The sequence below is a fragment of the Babylonia areolata genome, chromosome 5 (genome assembly GCF_041734735.1).
Source record: "Babylonia areolata isolate BAREFJ2019XMU chromosome 5, ASM4173473v1, whole genome shotgun sequence".
NCBI lineage: Eukaryota > Metazoa > Mollusca > Gastropoda > Neogastropoda > Buccinidae > Babylonia > Babylonia areolata.
In genome coordinates this window covers 6746320-6766103 of record NC_134880.1, presented here as the reverse complement: position 1 = coordinate 6766103, position 19784 = coordinate 6746320, and the positions used below count along the sequence as shown (strand labels likewise).

At 45.8% G+C, this 19784-nt stretch overlaps 2 protein-coding genes across 3 annotated transcripts in view; one reads left to right on the top strand and one right to left on the bottom strand.

Moving 5' to 3' along the window:
* LOC143282339 (alpha-(1,3)-fucosyltransferase C-like) overlaps positions 1–1022 on the top strand; it is an 8993-nt gene extending 7971 nt beyond the window's left edge. The window contains exon 2 of the mRNA XM_076587946.1: positions 1–1022. This exon is cut by the window's left edge and continues 545 nt beyond it. Within this exon, the coding sequence (XP_076444061.1) occupies positions 1–757 (757 nt within the window). The 3' untranslated portion in view covers positions 758–1022.
* Positions 1023–5167: 4145 nt separating this feature from the next.
* The window catches only part of LOC143281894 (nonsense-mediated mRNA decay factor SMG5-like), a 41721-nt gene continuing 27104 nt past the window's right edge, over positions 5168–19784 (bottom strand). Inside the window, exons 21-26 of one of the 2 annotated variants that reach the window (XM_076587172.1) lie at positions 18679–18738; positions 17013–17169; positions 15547–15637; positions 14465–14545; positions 13541–13698; positions 5168–6325 (exon numbers count right to left, since the gene is read on the bottom strand). In XM_076587172.1, the coding sequence (XP_076443287.1) occupies positions 6276–6325; positions 13541–13698; positions 14465–14545; positions 15547–15637; positions 17013–17169; positions 18679–18738 (597 nt within the window). In that variant the 3' untranslated portion in view covers positions 5168–6275. Of the gene's footprint in view, positions 6326–9641; positions 11460–13540; positions 13699–14464; positions 14546–15546; positions 15638–17012; positions 17170–18678; positions 18739–19784 lie in introns of those variants that run through there. The other variant, XM_076587171.1, reaches the window with a different exon arrangement.

Below are 19784 nucleotides of genomic sequence, written 5' to 3'. Positions count from 1 at the left end.
GGTGGCTTACAACATCGAATCGCCCCAAAACTTTGAGGGCTACTTCTATTCCCCGGCCTGGAAGAGTGTCTTCAACCGGACCTTCAGCTACAGGATCGACTCGGACTTCTTCCGACCGTACGGCGACTTTGAGCTGCGGACTGAGCCGGCTTGGAAAAACTACACCCAGATCATGCTGAAGAAAACGAAACCCGTCGCATGGTTCGTCAGCAACTGTGAGACTTCAAGCAATAGAGAGCAGTACGTTAGCGCCATGAGGAAGCACATCGACATTGACGTCTACGGTGATTGCGGACAGTTCGTCTGTCCCGGACTGGCAGAGGAAAAGTGTTTCAGGTTTTTGAACGACACCTACTATTTCTACCTGGCCTTTGAAAACTCCTTCTGTGGGGACTACGTGACGGAGAAGCTGTTCAAGACGTACCGAAACCTGAACATCATCCCCGTAGTCCGTGGCGGCGTCAACTACACGCGCTACCTGCCCCCCAACACCTACCTTGACGCCGCAAACTTCTCCTCCCCTCAGCACCTGGCGCAGTACCTGAAGGCCCTGATGAAGGACGTCAACACCTACACGAGCATGCTATGGACCAAGGACCACTTCTACACCTCCTACACCAGCTGGGTCAGACCCAACCTCAAGCCCTTCTGTCAGCTGTGTCAAACCCTGCAAGTGTCGCCTCCCCCTACAAAGACTTACCCGGACATCCACGAGTGGACCAACAAGGGGAAGTGTTGGATCCCCTATGACTTGTAGAGTGAGGTTCTTCTTCTTTTCTTCTTCTTCTTTTGCTCTCCCCCTTCCCTATCATCCTCCTCCTTCTTGTACTCATCTTCCTCCTCTTCTCCTCCTCCTTCTCCTCCTCCCCTTCTTCTTCTTCCCCCTCCTTCTCATCCCGCTCTTCCTACTTCTCTTCCTCCCTCTCCTCCTCCTCCTCTTCTTCTTCTCCCTGAAGTTGTTGTGGCGCCGCGCTGAAGGACTGTTCACCAGATCCCTTCAGACTTGGAGTGGTCGCATGCAGCAGCTTGTCTGCAGTGGGTTCTGTGAGGGCGAGAGGTGCTGGGGCGCCAGAGGGTTTAGGGGTGGGGTGGGGGCTGGGGTAGTGGTGGCTGTGTTCCCTCACAACAGGGTATATCTCGCTCTTGAAATGTCCTTTCAACGATATTCGCTTATGTGGAAAAAGTAATGACAAGACACACACACACACACACACAGAGAGAGAGAGAGAGAGAGAGAGAGAGAGAGAGAGAGAGAGAGAGAGAGGTAAAACTTTATAAAAAAAACAAACACAAAAACACACAAAAAACACAAAAACCCGAAAACTCCGTGGGCAGCGATGACGTTGTGATTGGCTGATATGATACATGGAGCTGTTGCACTCACAGTGTGTGCATCCTGCTCATACGTATGTTGCATTGTATCGTATCATATTACTTTTTTTTGGTCACAAACAGTTATCTCTGTGTGAAAATAGGGCTGTTCTCCCCAGGGAAAGCGCGTGACTTCAATAGAGAGCCAGCCATATATATATATATATATATATAGAGAGAGAGAGAGAGAGAGAGAGAGAGAGAGAGAGAGAGAAAAGGAAAAATCATGTCTGCAGCTGAATGTGTGTTACAATCAACGCGGAGTTTTCTCCAGAAATTTGAACAGGGATAGCCCTTTTGTTGCCATGGGTTCTTTCACGTGTGCAAAGTGCACGCTGCATACCTGGACTTATATGATTTTAACTCACGCTTACTTAATGTGCCATTTTACCTGCTGCAAAGCTTTTAAGTGCCCTTACCCGACTGAAGAAACGAAACTTTGCAAATAAGCTTTGAGGACATGAAAGGATCAATGTTGCATTTATTCTTGCTAAATATTATAATGAATAAAGATTTTTATAAAAGATTTTTTAAAATATAATAATAAGTGTGTGTGTGTGTGTGTGTTCTCTAGATGATTGTGACAGCTTGGCTAAAATACAGCACGAGAAGGAAACTAAAAGATACGCCGGTATTCATTGTGTGTGTGTGTGTGTGTGTGTGTGTGTGTGTGTGTGGCATGTTGTGTGTGTGTGTGTGTGTGTGTGTGTGTGTGTGTGTGTGTGTGTGTGTGGCATGTTGTGTGTGTGTGAGTGTCTGTGTGTGGCATGTTGTGTGTGTGTGTGTGTGTGTGTGTGTGTGTGTGTAGCATGTTGTGTGTGTGTGTGTGTGTGTGTGTGTCTGTGAAATCCAGAAATTTGGAAGAACCGCGAAGAAAAGTGGCTGCTATCACGGCTGTGGACGTGAATGCCGCCAACTCTTCCATCGTTGTTTCTGTCGTTCAGCTCTCGACTTGTCTGCTGTTACTGATGTTGTTGTTTTCTTTCACGATGTTTCTATCGCGCGATTCTGTCAGCGTTCTGGTTATACCACGACAAGCACCTGTGTACACGCTTTCGCTCTTCATTGTCATCAAGATTCAGTTCAAAGTTTTAAGTGCAAACATGGGTTTATTTCAAACCGTGATGAACGTTGCCAACCTCGCTGCGTTCATGTTGACGAATTCTCTACCACCAAAATGGCTGACAGCGAGTCGTCAAGTCGATAAGCTCCATTGTCAGATGCAGACTCAACAGCTGGTACAAATAGATGTGAACAGAAATTTATTCGGTGACTTGGTGTTGTTGCTTCTTCTTCTGCTGCTGCTTTTACTTCTGCTCCTGTTGCTACAACTCGTAACAACAAGAAGAACACCAACATTCACGATGGATCCAACAATATTGATTGAAGGAACTATCGGAACTACTTACGAAAGGTCAATGCTCAGAGACATCTGTTAGCGAAAGAATGCATTGCGGAAAATAAACATGCAGTGTGTATTAAAAAACAAAAACAAAACAAACAAAAAAAAACAACAACAACAAAAACAACAACAAAAAACACACAAAAAAAACAAAACAACAAAAAAACCATCCCGTTTTACCCTGCGCTAAAAACCAGCGATATTTGCAACTTTCTTTCAATCTCCCAAAGCCTGTAACGCCCTCAGAACTAGCACTGTATACATGTTTCTTTCAATCTCTCGTACAGTCACCATGAAGTATGGTACAGTCATCATGAAGTATGGTACAGTCACCATGAAGTATGGTACAGTCACCATAAAGTATAGTACAGTCACCATGAAGCATTGTATAGTCATCATGAAGTATGGTACAATCATCTTGAAGGATCGTACAGTCATCATGAAGTATGGTAGTCACCATGAAGCATTGTATAGTCATCATTTAGTATGGTACAGTCATCATGAAGCATCACAGTCATCATGAAGTATGGTACAGTCACCATGAAGTATAGTACAGTCACCATGAAGTATGGTACAGTCATCATGAAGTATGGTACAGTCATCATGAAGTATGGTACAGTCACCATGAAGCATGGTACAGTCATCATGAAGTATGGTACAGTCACCATGAAGCATGGTACAGTCACTGTGAAGTATGGTACAGTCACCGTGAAGCATGGTACAGTCACTATACAGTCACCATGACGTATGGTACTGTCACCATGAAGAATGGTACAGTCATCATGAAGTATGGTACAGTCATCATGAAGCATGGTACAGTCACCATGAAGCATGGTACAGTCATCATGAAGTATGGTACAGTCACTGTGAAGTATGGTACAGTCATCATGAAGCATGGTACAGTCATCATGAAGTATGGTGCAGTCACTATGAAGTATGGTACAGTCACCATGACGTATGGTACTGTCACCATGAAGAATGGTACAGTCATCATGAAGTATGGTACAGTCATCATGAAGCATGGTACAGTCATCATGAAGCATGGTACAGTCACCATGAAGCATGGTACAGTCATCATGAAGTATGGTACAGTCACTGTGAAGTATGGTACAGTCACCTACAGTCACCATGAAGAATGGTACAGTCATCATGAAGAATGGTACAGTCATCATGAAGCATGGTACAGTCACCATGAAGTATGGTACAGTCATCATGAAGGATCGCACAGTCATCATGAAGCATGGTACAGTCATCATGAAGGATCGCACAGTCATCATGAAGTATGGTACAGTCACCATGAAGTATCGTACAGTCATCATGAAGTATGGTACAGTCACCATGAAGTATGGTACAGTTTCAGTTTCAGTTTCAGTAGCTCAAGGAGGCGTCACTGCGTTCGGACAAATCCATATATGCTACACCACATCTGCCAAGCAGATGCCTGACCAGCAGCGTAACCCAACGCGCTTAGTCAGGCCTTGAGAAAAAAAACACACAAAAAAACGGTACTGGTACAGTCATCATGAAGTATGGTACAGTCATCATGAAACATCTAGTCTTTCGGATGAAACGATAAACCGAGGTCCCGTGTGCATCACGCACTCAGGGCACTGAAAAAGAACCCATGGCAACGAGAATGTTGTCCTCTGGTACAATTATGTAAAAAGAAATCCACTCGGGAAGGTACACAAATATATAAGCATGCACTCAAGGCCTGACGATTGCGTTGGGTTATGCTGCTATCAAGCATCTGCCTAGCTGATGTGGTGTAGCGTATATGGATTTGTCCGAATGCAGAGACGCCTCCTTGAGAAACTGAAAATGGAAAAAAAAAAAGAGAGAGAAAATGTTCATGTTTATTTTGTTATTTTCTTTAACTGTTTGTAGTCCTCCATACCCAAACTGAGATGAACGGAAATCAGACCTTGGATCTGTTTGTGTGTTGGTAGTGGGGCAGAGCACGATGAACCACCAGATGAGGTTAGTCTGGGGTTCCTGAGGTGCTGGTCTATTTATATCTATTTATAACCTCCCGACAGAAAGTGTGTTCAAGGTCGGGGTTCTCCGAGGGTTTTCACAGGTCATGTGGAGGTTACCAGAAGTATTTTCCGAACATGTCCAGTTTTTTTCTCAGAGGGTAAAGGTCACCGGAAACATCACTGTGTGTTTTGTCTTTTTCTTTTTAAAATGCAGTCTACCCCGGAAAACGGAGTATGGCTCCCTACATGGTGGGTTAAAAATGGTTGTATACGTAAAAGCCCACTCGTGTACATATGAGTGAACGTGGGGGTTGCCGCCCACGAACGATGAAGAAGAAGAAAATGCAGTCCTATTTCTCACCATTCAGCACCACCACAGTCCTTTCCAAACCACAGCACACAGCATCCAGTTTAGCAAAACAATTCTTTACTAGATCCTCACACTGTAGACAGTAACAAAATGTCAACAATTCCAGGTCTCTTTCATGATCATGGACACATTCCCACCTAAACACATCCTTCATTATGCAGATCTGATCTCTGATTCCTTTATGAAGTGACAGTAATTTAAAACTGCAAAGAATGAAGGTTTTGTCTTCAATTTCTTTTTAAAAGTTTCATTTCTTAAAACATTGTAGTGTCCCAATCACTGCTATTCCGATATTAAACATCCGATCCTCGTAAGACCAAATAATCTCACTTATCTCACGCACTCTTCAAACTATATTTTGATAATTATTGATGTATACATATATTAACCCCTTTTTTTCCCTTCAACATGTGAGTGAGTGTGAGTATGTGCATGTGTATTTCTTAATTCGATGGGCTATATTAAGACATTCTTTAAAAAAGTTAAATGTCTATAAATGAATGTGAAAACTAAATGTAAATCAGAAAATTACATTTCTGTTCAAGCAAAAACAGACTGAGCGTGTATGCGTGTATGTATGTGCACACATGCATGTGCATGTCTATGTCGGTGTGTATGTGTGCTTGCGACAAAAATACCTCCACATTTTGTGGGCAACTTCATCTTGTCTGATGCTTATTCTTGTGCAGTTTGTGAGCTCAGCATATTGTGCCTTTTTGAGTTCAGAAATAGAAAACATACTTGTCAGAAGATGCTCTGACTTTTTTTTTCCTTTCATTTCTTTGCTTCTGTCTGTCTCTAACTGAAGGGTGTGTGCAGCAGAGTCAGTGCACAAACAGATCAACTCATGTATTTGTCACACAGTGTGACTAACAAAGCAGTGTTGTTAAAAACAGGACTCAAGTCTTGCATATTCTTCCTTTTGCATTGTCTTTTAGTAACCCCACCCCCCACCAATCTTTTTTTTTTTTTTTCCTAAAGAAAATGAACCGTTTACTGATTTATTCAGGTTCTAACAAGTGCACAGCAAAGTCTCCTCCCTCACAGCCAAGAAGTGAACCCCGAACACTGTGACATTCACAGCCTGCTCAAAGTCCATTGCACTGCCTCTGGGAGCGTACACTGGGAGCACAAACCTTGCACTTCTCAACTGTCACCAAACTGTAGCCATGGGCAAAAAAACTGTTGTCCTCTGGAAAAACTCTGCAGAAGAAACCCACTACACAATCTTACACACACATGCACTCAAGGCCTGACCAGCACATTAGGCTACACTGCTGTCAGAGCTCTGCCTAACGTATGTGGATTTGTCCAAACACAGTGACACCTCCCCGAGGAAAGTGAAACTGTTGCCCATGACAACACTCATACATATGTTCTTCCGTTCCCAGTAGACAGAGGGTGGCAGAGTGGCTGCTGTCTCTGTCATGACATGCACACTGTTTACTGCATGTCATGTTTGTCATGACACACACACACAAAGTTTACTGCATGTCATGTTTGTCATGACACACACACACTGTTTACTGCATTTCATGTCATGTTTGTCATCACACACACACACACTGTTTACTGCATGTCATGTCCATCATGACACACCCATTGTTTACTGCATGTTGTATCTGCCATCACATACACACTGTTTACTGCATGTCATGTCATGTCTGTCATCATCATCATCACACACACACACACACTGTTTACTGCATGTCATGTCTGTCATGACACACCCATTGTTTAATGCATGTCGTGTCTGCCATCACACACACTGTTTACTGCATGCTGTCATCATGTCTGCCATGACACACTGCTTACAGCATGTTGTCATCATGTCTGTCATGACACACTGCTTATTGCATGTTGTCACCATGTCTGTCATGACACACTGCTTACTGCATGTTGTCACCATGTCATGTCTGTCATGACACACTGCTTATTGCATGTTGTCACCATGTCTGTCATGACACACCCATTGTTTAATGCATGTCATGTCTGCCATCACACACACTGCTTACTGCATGTTGTCACCATGACACACTGCTTACAGCATGTTGTCATCATGTCTGTCATGACACACTGCTTATTGCATGTTGTCACCATGTCTGTCATGACACACTGCTTACTGCATGTTGTCACCATGTCATGTCTGTCATGACACACTGCTTATTGCATGTTGTCACCATGTCTGTCATGACACACTGCTTACTGCATGTTGTCACCATGTCATGTCTGTCATGACACACTGCTTATTGCATGTTGTCACCATGTCTGCCATGACACAAACTGCTTACTGCATGTTGTCACCTTGTCTGTCATGACACACACTGCTTTCTGTATGCTGTCATCATGTTTGTCATGACACACACTGCTTACTGCATGTTGTCACCTTGTCTGTCATGACACACACTGCTTTCTGTATGCTGTCATCATGTTTGTCATGACACACACTGCTTACTGCATGTTGTCACCATGACTCATGACACACTGCTTACAGCATGTTGTCATCATGTCTGTCATGACACACTGCTTACTGCATGTTGTCACCATGTCTGTCATGACACACTGCTTACTGCATGTTGTCACCATGTCATGTCTGTCATGACACACTGCTTACTGCATGTTGTCACCATGTCTGCCATGACACACACTGCTTACTGCATGTTGTCACCTTGTCTGTCATGACACACACTGCTTTCTGTATGCTGTCATCATGTTTGTCATGACACACACTGCTTACTGCATGTTGTCACCATGTCTGTCATGACACACTGCTTACTGCATGTTGTCACCATGTCTGTCATGACACACTGCTTACTGCATGTTGTCACCATGTCATGTTTGTCATGACACACACCGTTTACTGCATGCTGTCACCATGTCTGTCATGACACACACTGCTTACTGCATGCTGTCACCATGTCTGCCATGACACACTGCTTACTGCATGTCATCATGTCTGTCATAACACACACCGTTTACTGCATGTTGTCATCATGTCTGTCATGACACACTGCTTAATGCATGTTGTCACCATGTCTGTCATCACACACACTGCTTACTGCATGTTGTCACCATGTCTGACATGACACACACACCGCTTACTACATGCTGTCATCATGTTTGTCATAACACACACTGCTTACTGCATGTCATTATGTCTGACATGACACAAATACTGCTTACTGCATGTCGTCACCATGTCTGTCATGACACACACTGATTACTGCATGTTGTTATCATGTCTGACATGACACAAACACTGATTACTGCATGTTGTTATCATGTCTGACATGACACACACTGTTTACTGCATGTTGTCACCATGTCTGTCACTACACACACACACACACACACAAACACACTCTGTTCACTGCATGTTGGTATCGTGTGGCTGGTTGTCTCCTCATGCCCTGAGTTATCTTTCCTTGACTGACTGACAGAAGGAAACAAAGAAGTGCAGGTCAACCAGTGAACCATTCTCCTGTCTTTTTAAGATTCACTTTGCGGCCAAGTTTAAAAAACAAACAAACAAAAAACAAAAAAAAATACGACAGTGGGGTGGGAAGAGGTAATCTTTTCTACCTCTACGAAGAGAAGCTGCACTACCAAACTTAACACCAGTGACTTGCAACACACACACACACACACACACACACACACACACACACACACACACAAGCACACACACACACACTTACATACAAACGCATCAGAACACAAGGAAAACACTCCAAGCAACAGAAAGAGAAAACACTGAAGGAACCCAATCCCTGACCAAATAATAGACAACTTCAAAACTAAATGGAACAAACGGTCATGCATGCAACAGAATAAAAGGGGAAAAAAGATGCACACAGGGGGTCAGAGTTGTGTCATTAACACACACACACACACGGGGAGGGGGGGGGGGGTCAGAGTTGTGTCACTGACACACACACAAATACACAAACACACAGAGGGGGTCAGAGTTGTGTCATAAACACACACACACACCAGGGGGGGGGGGTCAGAGTTGTGTCATTAACACACACACACACACAGGGGGTCAGAGTTGTGTCATTAACACACATGGGGGGTCAGAGCTGTGTCATTAACACACACGGGGGGTCAGAGCTGTGTCATTAACACACATGGGGGGTCAGAACTGTGGGTGAAGGGGGGAAGGGTGTTCAGAGTTGTGTCATTAACACACACACAGAGGGTCAGAGTTGTGTCATTAATACACACACACACACAAACACACACACACACACACAGGGAGTCAGAGTTCTGTCATTAACACACATGGGGGGTCAGAGTTGTGTCATTAACACACACGGGGGGTGGGGGGTGGGGATGTGCGTTCAGAGTTGTATCATTAACACACATAGAGGGTCAGAGTTGTGTCATTAACACACACACACACACACACACACACACACACACACACACACACACAGGGGGTCAGAGTTGTGTCATTAACACACACACACACACACACAGGGGGTCAGAGTTGTGTCATTAACACACACACACACACACACACACACACACACACACACACACACACACAGGGAGTCAGAGTTCTGTCATTAACACACATGGGGGGTCAGAGTTGTGTCATTAACACACACAGGGGGTGGGGGGTGGGGGATGTGCGTTCAGAGTTGTGTCATTAACACACACACAGAGGGTCAGAGTTGTGTCATTAACACACACACACACACCCGGAGGGGGTGGGGGGGTCAGAGTTGTGTCATTAACACACACAGGAGGTCAGACTTCTGTCAGGAACACACATTGGGGGGTCATAGTTCTGTCATTAACACACACAGGGGGTCATAGTTCTGTCATTAACACACACAGGGGGTCTGAGTTTGGTCATTAACACACACAGACGGTCAGAGGTTCGGTCATTGACACAAGCTGACTTCACACACACTCAGCCATGATCCTGGCTACAAGAGACCAACAACAAAAGCTAAAACTGCACACACAAAGTCAGAAACAACAACACAACATACACATGGATGACTGCTGAAGTTTACCGTAAAATGGCTTTGTCAGCACAAGTGGAGCAGGAGAAGGATGATATGCGCTACGCTCAGTGGCAATAGTTAAAGGTGACTATGCGTACACACCTGCGTTAGAGTGCTCTGTAAACAATCTGCTTTGCTAACTTTGCTTGCAACCTGTTTTGACTGCGCTGCTGACTGTGCAGTGGTGGTGCGTCACCTACACAGTGCGATGACCGTTTCTTCCAGATGACCTGACCACACACACACACACCACACCCTTGCTACAGACCCCAACCAACCGCCTCACACAGTGATAATTTCTCAACCTACAGTTCGGGACCTGAGACTCTTCATGCTCTCTGGCACACGGATGGCACGTCGTGTCGCTTCAGCGACGGATTGTTTTCCTCAGAGGCCAACTTCGGTGCCACACTGGTTAGGCGAGAATACACCCCCAATACATCACCCAGGATACACTGTACTGGCACTTATCATTTTGAAGAGTACACTAACTGTACACACACGCAAACACACATAGAGGGTGGCATCACAATGGCATTGTGGTATGAAAAGGTAACTTGACAAATCGTTTCTTACTCATGGAATACACCGTCACAGACTTCCTCCCGGCACAAAGTCACGCTGACACACCCCTTCTCCCAAGAGCACAAAATCTGGCGTCTTTCCCTATGTCTGCCAAGCTCACAGATGAAGGAAAACTGTCCATGCCCAACTCATGGCCCTGACAGCTGTCATGTCTTCCTGTGTGAAGCTTTGCCGCATGGACCAGATACTGATCATGGATCTAAGACACTGAGTTCATTGACTTCTCCCCCCCCCCTCCTTTCACTGCTGCTGTGTGTAAAGTCTTCTTTCTCCCCCTTCTTTAACTGCTGCTGTTTGGATAGTCTCCCTTCTCCCCCATTTTTTCCACTGCTGCAGTGTGAACAGTCTCTCTTCTCCCTCTCCTTCAACTGCTGTGGGTGTGGATAGTCTCCCTTCTCTCCCTCCTTTCACTGCAGCAGTGTGGGTAGTGTCCCCTCTCCATGGGAACACACACCAGTCAGGGTGGAGATGGATGTAGGGGGGGGGGGGGGGGGGGAGGGGGGAGTTTTCATGTTGTTGTTTTTTCCTGGAGCCTATGGACGTGCAGTGGAGTGTGCAGAGGAAGTCAGGTGTGGAAGAAATGTCAGGCGAGAGCCGTGAGGAATCATCATCCAAGGCTGGAGGCAGGCGATCCAGAGGGCGTGGTCACACCCACCACCACTCCCCTCACCCATTGCTCTGCCACACCTGCCGCCACTTGCCCACAAAGTTCTTGATCATCTCGATTGACACACCTGTCATCGGCACACACACACACGCCTGTCATCAACACACAGTTCTTGGTCATCTCGATCAACATACCTGTCATCAACACACAGTTCTTGATCATCTCGATCAACATACCGGTCATCAACACACAATTCTTGATCATCTCGATCCTATCATCAACACACGCAGCTGTCATCAACACACACACCTGTCATCAAATCAATATTCTTCTAAATTAGCTGCATGTAAATTACCCATAAATGCTGGTTTAAATAGCTCCAATATCTATGTTTTTATATGCTATACATACATCCACATCAATTATAATAGCCAAAATGTCAATGCAGACACTGATGAAGGAAACACTTTTAAAGGTTTGACAAAACTTTCCCTGACATGTATACACAAGCTGACTGAAAAGTTTTGACTTGTTACTGAAAATAACTGAAGTGAACAATATATACAGAGAAATAAAATATCACACTTAAACATTGTGCATGAGCACTAACCCATCCTTTATCGCCAACATTAACAATGTGGTTTAACCCCCCCCCCCCCCCAATCCCCCCACTCTAATCTTCTTCACACTCCCTCTTCTCTCAGATCCACTGACTTCTACACTGACAAAACCATCGTTTTCTTCCCTCTTTTCCGTTTCACACTGACACTTTCCTCTACCATACATTTCTTCTCTGTGTTTCAACCTTTCAGTTTACTCTGTTCCCCACATGTTGTTGATCTCAACAACCATCGGTATAGTGTGTGAGCCCTGCATCACACTATGTTCCCATGTTCTTGATCTCTACAACCATCAGTACAGTGTGTGAGCCCTGTATCACACTATGTCCCCAAGTTGTTGATCTCTACAACCATCAGTACAGTGTATGAGCCCTGTATCACACTATGTTCCCATGTTGTTGATCTCTACAACCATCAGTACAGTGTGTGAGCCCTGTATCACACTATGTCCCCATATTGCTGATCTCTACAACCATCAGTACAGTGTGTGAGCCCTGTATCACACTATGTCCCCATATTCTTGATCTCTACAACCATCAGTACAGTGTGTGAGCCCTGTATCACACTATGTCCCCATATTGCTGATCTCTACAACCATCAGTACAGTGTGTGAGCCCTGTATCACACTATGTCCCCATATTGCTGATCTCTACAACCATCAGTACAGTGTGTGAGCCCTGTATCACAGTATGTCCCCATATTGCTGATCTCTACAACCATCAGTACAGTGTGTGAGCCCTGTATCACACTATGTCCCCATATTGCTGATCTCTACAACCATCACACTGACAGTTCTACTCACCCTGCTTTGTGTCCTTTCCTGTGACTTCTCATCACTTTCCTTTCCTGAACTTTACTCTCTCTCCCTCTCTGTCTGTACCTTTCTGTCTGTCACTCACTCATTTCATTTGCCTGAAGAAGAGCTTGTGGCTCGATACGTCACCTCTTTTATCCCAAGTAAGTCGACTTTTACCAAGATTTTTTTAGTCTACCTCCCACTGCTCTACAACCATCAGTACAGTGTGTGAGCCCTGCATCACACTATGTCCCCATATTGTTGATCTCTACAACCATCACTGTCACACTATCTCCCAAAGCTGTTAATCTCTACAAGCACCAGTGCAGTCAGTGTGCAAGTCCTGCAGCAATCTCCCCAAGCTGTTAATCTCTACAAGCACCAGTGCAGTCAGTGTGCAAGTCCTGCAGCAATCTCCCCAAGCTGTTAATCTCTACAAGAACCAGTGCAGTCAGTGTGCAAGTCCTGCAGCAATCTCCCCAAGCTGTTAATCTCTACAAGCACCAGTGCAGTCAGTGTGCAAGTCCTGCAGCAATCTCCCCAAGCTGTTAATCTCTACAAGCACCGGTGCAGTCGGTGTGCAAGTCCTGCAGCAATCTCCCCAAGCTGTTAATCTCTACAAGCACCAGTGCAGTCGGTGTGCAAGTCCTGCAGCAATCTCCCCAAGCTGTTAATCTCTACAAGCACCGGTGCAGTCGGTGTGCAAGTCCTGCAGCAATCTCCCCAAGCTGTTAATCTCTACAAGCACCAGTGCAGTCAGGGTGACCAACAAGTACAAGCCAGGTGACTGACCTTCCTCCTGACTGGCGGCCCTGACAGAGTCCAACACGGGCGGCGGGTTCTCGGCCAGGAAGGAGTGAGCCGTCAGGATCACCACCACGGACCCCGAGGTGAAGGTCGTCGTCTGTCGGGCCAGGTACCGGCCACACCCCAACACCTCCATCATGTACCTGTCAGCATAGTATTGTATGTAGTGTAGTGTAGTGTAGTGTATTGTAGCATAGTGTAGTATAGTATAGTATAGAAGAGTAGAGCAGAGTAGAGTGTAGTACAGTGTGTGTGTGTGTGTGTGTGTGTGTGTGTGTGTGTGTGTTTGTGTGTGTCTGTATGTCTATGTCTGTGGTGTCTGCTGATGTGATGTAAATGTTTAGTGTGTGTCTGCATATCATATGCTGTATGGTCCAGTTCAGTGTGTGTGTGTGTGTGTGTGTGTGTCTGTGTCTGTGTGTGTGTGGTTCTGCTGAAGTGGTGTAAATGTGCAGTTTGTTTATGTGGCAAGTCACTGTTCACCTCTGCAGGCATTCAACTTCACACTATATTCAACCCATTCAGAGCCAGGGAATTTTCGTATAATTACTCTCCCCTCGCCATGAATTTTTAGGGATTCAGGGGTAATAAAAAATATATTTTAAAAATCCTGTACAAAAACTAAAGAAGATACAGAAAAATAGATTTACTGTTTTGTTTTTCAGGGAAAATGAATACTTATTCTGAATCTAGGCTTGTTTCAGAATCAATATATTATTGTGAATAACTATTCAGACATTTCAAAGTAAAGATAATAATTTCTGGCAAACAAAAAAATCTATTTCCACCACCACAGAATGACATTTAAAATGAAAAGAAATGAAACACAGATAGAAACGACATGCTTATCATCTGTGTGTTTCCACTATGACAGAAGATAATGTTGCTTTCTTCAGCGGGAGAACTCACCAGATATCTCGGTGTCTCTTTTTAAAGATGCGCTGGTTGTTGGAGCTGACAGTTTCATTGCTCTTCTGCGCACGGATGTATCTGAGGAACACAGCACGCATTTCACTGGACTGTCATCACTGTGCTATATACACATCTGTCACTGGACTGTCATCACTGTGCTATAAACACATCTGTCACTGGACTGTCATCATTGTGCTATAAACACATCTGTCACTGGACAGTCATCATTGTGCTATAAACACATCTGTCACTGGACTGTCATCATTGTGCTATAAACACATCTGTCACTGGACTGTCATCATTGTGCTATAAACACATCTGTCACTGGACTGTCATCACTGTGCTATCACTGGACTGTCATCACTGTGCTATAAACACATCTGTCACTGGACTGTCATCATTGTGCTATAAACACATCTGTCACTGGACTGTCATCATTGTGCTATAAACACATCTGTCACTGGACTGTCATCACTGTGCTATAAACACATCTGTCACTGGACTGTCATCATTGTGCTATCACTGGACTGTCATCATTGTGCTATCACTGGACTGTCATCATTGTGCTATAAACACATCTGTCACTGGACTGTCATCACTGTGCTATCACTGGACTGTCATCATTGTGCTATAAACACATCTGTCACTGGACTGTCATCATTGTGCTATAAACACATCTGTCACTGGACTGTCATCACTGTGCTATAAACACATCTGTCACTGGACTGTCATCACTGTGCTATAAACACATCTGTCACTGGACTGTCATCACTGTGCTATAAACACATCTGTCACTGGACTGTCATCATTGTGCTATAAACACATCTGTCACTGGACAGTCATCATTGTGCTATAAACACATCTGTCACTGGACTGTCATCACTGTGCTATAAACACATCTGTCACTGGACTGTCATCACTGTGCTATAAACACATCTGTCACTGGACTGTCATCACTGTGCTATAAACACATCTGTCACTGGACTGCATCACTGTGCTATAAACACATCTGTCACTGGACTGTCATCACTGTGCTATCACTGGACTGTCATCACTGTGAGGGTAAGATGAAACTGTACCTGTTACCACGACGGAACTCAGTCTCCAGCCATCGTATGGCCTCCCTGGCTCCACTGCTGTCCTTCTTCTGTACGTCCAGTTGGTCAATCACTGCACACATCACATCACACCATATCAGACCACATCACAACACACCAACCACATCACATCACACCACATACTATTTTGCACCAAATCTCATCAGACCACACCATATCACACCACATCACAACACACCAACCACATCACACCACACCACATCACACTGACCAAATCTCATCACAACACAACACATCATACCACATCAAACATCACTGGTCAGTCACTGCACACATCACATCACATCATATCACACTACTTTACATCACATCACATCTCAAATCATTGGTCAGTCACTGCACACATGACAACACACCACATATCTCACCACATTACATCACACCACATCACAAAACACATAACATCACTGGTCAATCACTGCATATATCACAACACACTGGAGACAGACAGGGAGACAGACAGACAGACAAAGGGAGGAAGAGAAGGGATGGACGGACCTGCCACAGAAATGATGAGGATGCAGCGAGCGCTGTGAGCCAGACAGACAAACACAGACAGACAGACCAGGAGACAGTCAGACAGACAGAGGGTGGACAGACAGACCTGCCATGGAAATGATGAGGATGCAGCGAGCGCTGTGAGCCAGACAAACACAGAGAGACAGACAGACAGACCAGGAGACAGTCAGACAGACAGAGGGTGGACAGACAGACCTGCCAGAGAGATGATGAGAATGTAGTGAGTGCTGTGAGCCAGACAGACAGACAGACAGAGGGTGGACAGACCGGCCTGCCACGGGGATGATGAGGATGTAGTGAGTGCTGTGAGCCAGACAGAGACAAAGAGAGACAGACAGACAGAGGGTGGACAGACAGACCTGCCACTGGGATGATGAGGATGTAGTGAGTGCTGTGAGCCAGACAGACAGAGAGACAGACAGCCAGACAGGGAGACAATCAGACAGAGGGTGGACGCAAAGACCTGCCAGGGGCATGATGAGGATGCAGTGACTGAGTGAGCACTGTGAGCCAGACAGACAGACAGTCAGACAGACAGAGAGACAGACAGACAGACAGTGGATGGACGCACAGACCTGCCAGGGAGCATGATGAGGATGCAGTGAGCACTGTGAGCCAGACAGACAGAGAGACAGACAGACAGTCAGACAGACAGAGAGACAGACAGACAGACAGTGGATGGATGCACAGACCTGCCAGGGGCATGATGAGGATGCAGCGAGCACTGTGAGCCAGACAGACAGACAGACAGAGAGACAGACACAGACAGACAGACAGTGGATGGAGGCACAGACCTGCCAGGGGCATGATGAGGATGCAGCGAGCACTGTGAGCCAGACAGACAGACAGACAGACAGACAGACAGAGAGACAGACACAGACAGACAGACAGTGGATGGAGGCACAGACCTGCCAGGGGGATGATGAGGATGCAGCGAGCACTGTGAGCCAGCTCCTTGACGAGGGTCAGGGCGGAGCACAGGGAGGTGGCGTCCACAATGGCGTAGGGCGGGAAGTGGGGCTGCTGGCTGGACTCCAGACACCCCTCCAGCTGACTCACCTCCGCCTGCACAGTGCATACGCACAGCCCTGGCTTACCTCAGTGAGTAGGGGCTGAAGTGTGGGTCTGAGTGTGTGTGTGGCTAAGTGTTTGTCTGAGTGCATCTGTGTCTAAGTGTGTGTGTGGGGGGGTCAAAGTGTGGGTCTGAGTGTGTGTGTGTGTCTGTGTCTAAGTGTATGCGTGTCTGGGTCCAAGTTTTTGACAAAGTGTGGGTCCAAGTGTGTGTGTGTGTTGAAGTGTGTGTGTGTCAAAGTGTGTGTGTGTCTAAGTGTGCAGGTCTAAGTGTGTGGGTCTAAGCGTGTGGGTCTGTGTCTTAGCATATGTTTCCAAGCGTGTGTGTGTGTCTACGTGTTTGCGCCTAAGTGTGTGCATCTAAGTGTGGGTCAAAGTGTGTGATGTGGTGTTAAGTATAGGGATTTGTCCAAAGGCAGTGACGTGTCCTTCAGTAACTGAACTGAACTGTGTTAGTGTGTGTGCGTGTACGTGTGTGCATGTGTGCTTGCATGCATGCTACTTCAAGTGTGTGTGTGTGTGTGTGTGTGTGTGTGTGTGTCTGTGTGTGTGTGTGTACATGTGTGTGTGTATGTGTGTGTGTGTGTGTGTGTGTGTGTGCATCCGTTGCTCTTACCAGTCAGTCAGTGTTATTTTGATCAGTGAGTCAAACGCTCTCCCTGAAGGTCATGATTTCTCTGAGTGTATGTACATATGTGAATGGGAAGAAAGAGAAAGTGAGAAAGAGACAGGCAAAGATAAATCGGGAGGGAGAGGAAAGCGAGGGGTGAAGGAGAGAGACAGACAGACAGAAGGAATGACTCCAACCACTGTGAGCACATGCATGTAGGTGTGTGTGTGTGTGTGTGTGTGTGTGTGTGTGTGTGTGTGTATGTGTGTGTGTGTGTACCTCAGACAGAAAGAGATGAAGGGGAAAGAAGAGAGGTGTGGGCAGTGTGGCTACAGTTAGAACTGTACATCAGATTTACACCCACCTCCAAGCAACACTTAGTTTTAAAGAGAGGAAAGTGGGTATCATGCACATGTGTGTGTGTGTGTGTGTGTGTGTGTGTGTGTGTGTGTGTGTGTGTGTATGTGTGTGTGTGTGTGTGTGTGTGTGTGTGTGTGTGTGTGTGTGTGTGTATGTGTGTGTGTATGTGTGTGTGTGTGTGTATCTGTGTGTGTGTGTGTATCTGTGTGTGTGTGTGTGCGTGCGTGCGTGCGTGTGTGTATCTGTGTATGTGTGTGTGTGTGTGTGCGCGCGCGCATGAGAATGTGTGTGTGAGAGAGTGAGTGTGTGCGTGTCTGTCTGTCTGTGGTTCTGTGTGCATGCAAGTGTGCTTATGTGCATGCGGGTGTGCTCTTGTGCATACATGTGTGTGCTTGCATGCATGCGTGCGTGAGTGCGTGCATGCGTGTGCTGGACTCTATACATGAACAGAGAGAGAAAAAGAGCAGAGGAGAGAGGGAAGAAAAGAGAGATGCAAGGCACACAGACACAGAGGACCCACACACACAGTGTACCTGGAGTCTCAGCTGAGCCATGTCTCTCATCAGCTGGTTCCTGCGAGTGTCAGCATCTCTCTGTAACATAGCACACATCACTGTCAGCATCTCTCTGTAACATAGCACACATCACTGTCAGCATCTCTCTGTAACATAGCACACATCACTGGTAGCATCTCTCTGCAGCATAGCACACATCACTGTCAGCATCTCTCTGTAACATAGCACACATCACTGTCAGCATCTCTCTGTAACATAGCACACATCACTGTCAGCATCTCTCTGTAACATAGCACACATCACTGGTAGCATCTCTCTGTAACATAGCACACATCACTGTCAGCATCTCTCTGTAACATAGCACACATCACTGGTAGCATCTCTCTGTAGCATAGCACACATCACTGGTAGCATCTCTCTGTAACAGCACACATCACTGTCAGCATCTCTCTGTAACATAGCACACATCACTGTCAGCATCTCTCTGTAACATAGCACACATCACTGGTAGCATCTCTCTGTAACATAGCACACATCACTGTCAGCATCTCTCTGTAACATAGCACACATCACTGTCAGCATCTCTCTGTAACATAGCACACATCGCTGTCAGCATCTCTCTGTAACATAGCACACATCACTGTCAGCATCTCTCTGTAACATAGCACACATCACTGGTAGCATCTCTCTGTAACATAGCACACATCACTGTCAGCATCTGTCTGTAACATGGCACACATCACTGTCAGCATCTCTCTGTAACATAGCACACATCACTGTCAGCATCTCTCTGTAACATAGCACACATCACTGGTAGCATCTCTCTGTAACATAGCACACATTGCTGTCAGCATCTCTCTGTAACATAGCACACATCACCGTCAGCATCTCTCTGTAACATATCACACATCACTGTCAGCATCTCTCTGTAGCACAGCACACATCAATGTCAGCATCTCTCTGTAACATAGCACACATCACTGGTAGCATCTCTCTGTAGCATAGCACACATCGCTGTCAGCATCTCTCTGTAACATAGCACACATCGCTGTCAGCATCTCTCTGTAGCATAGCACACATCACTGTCAGCATCTCTCTGTAGCATAGCACACATAACTGTCAGC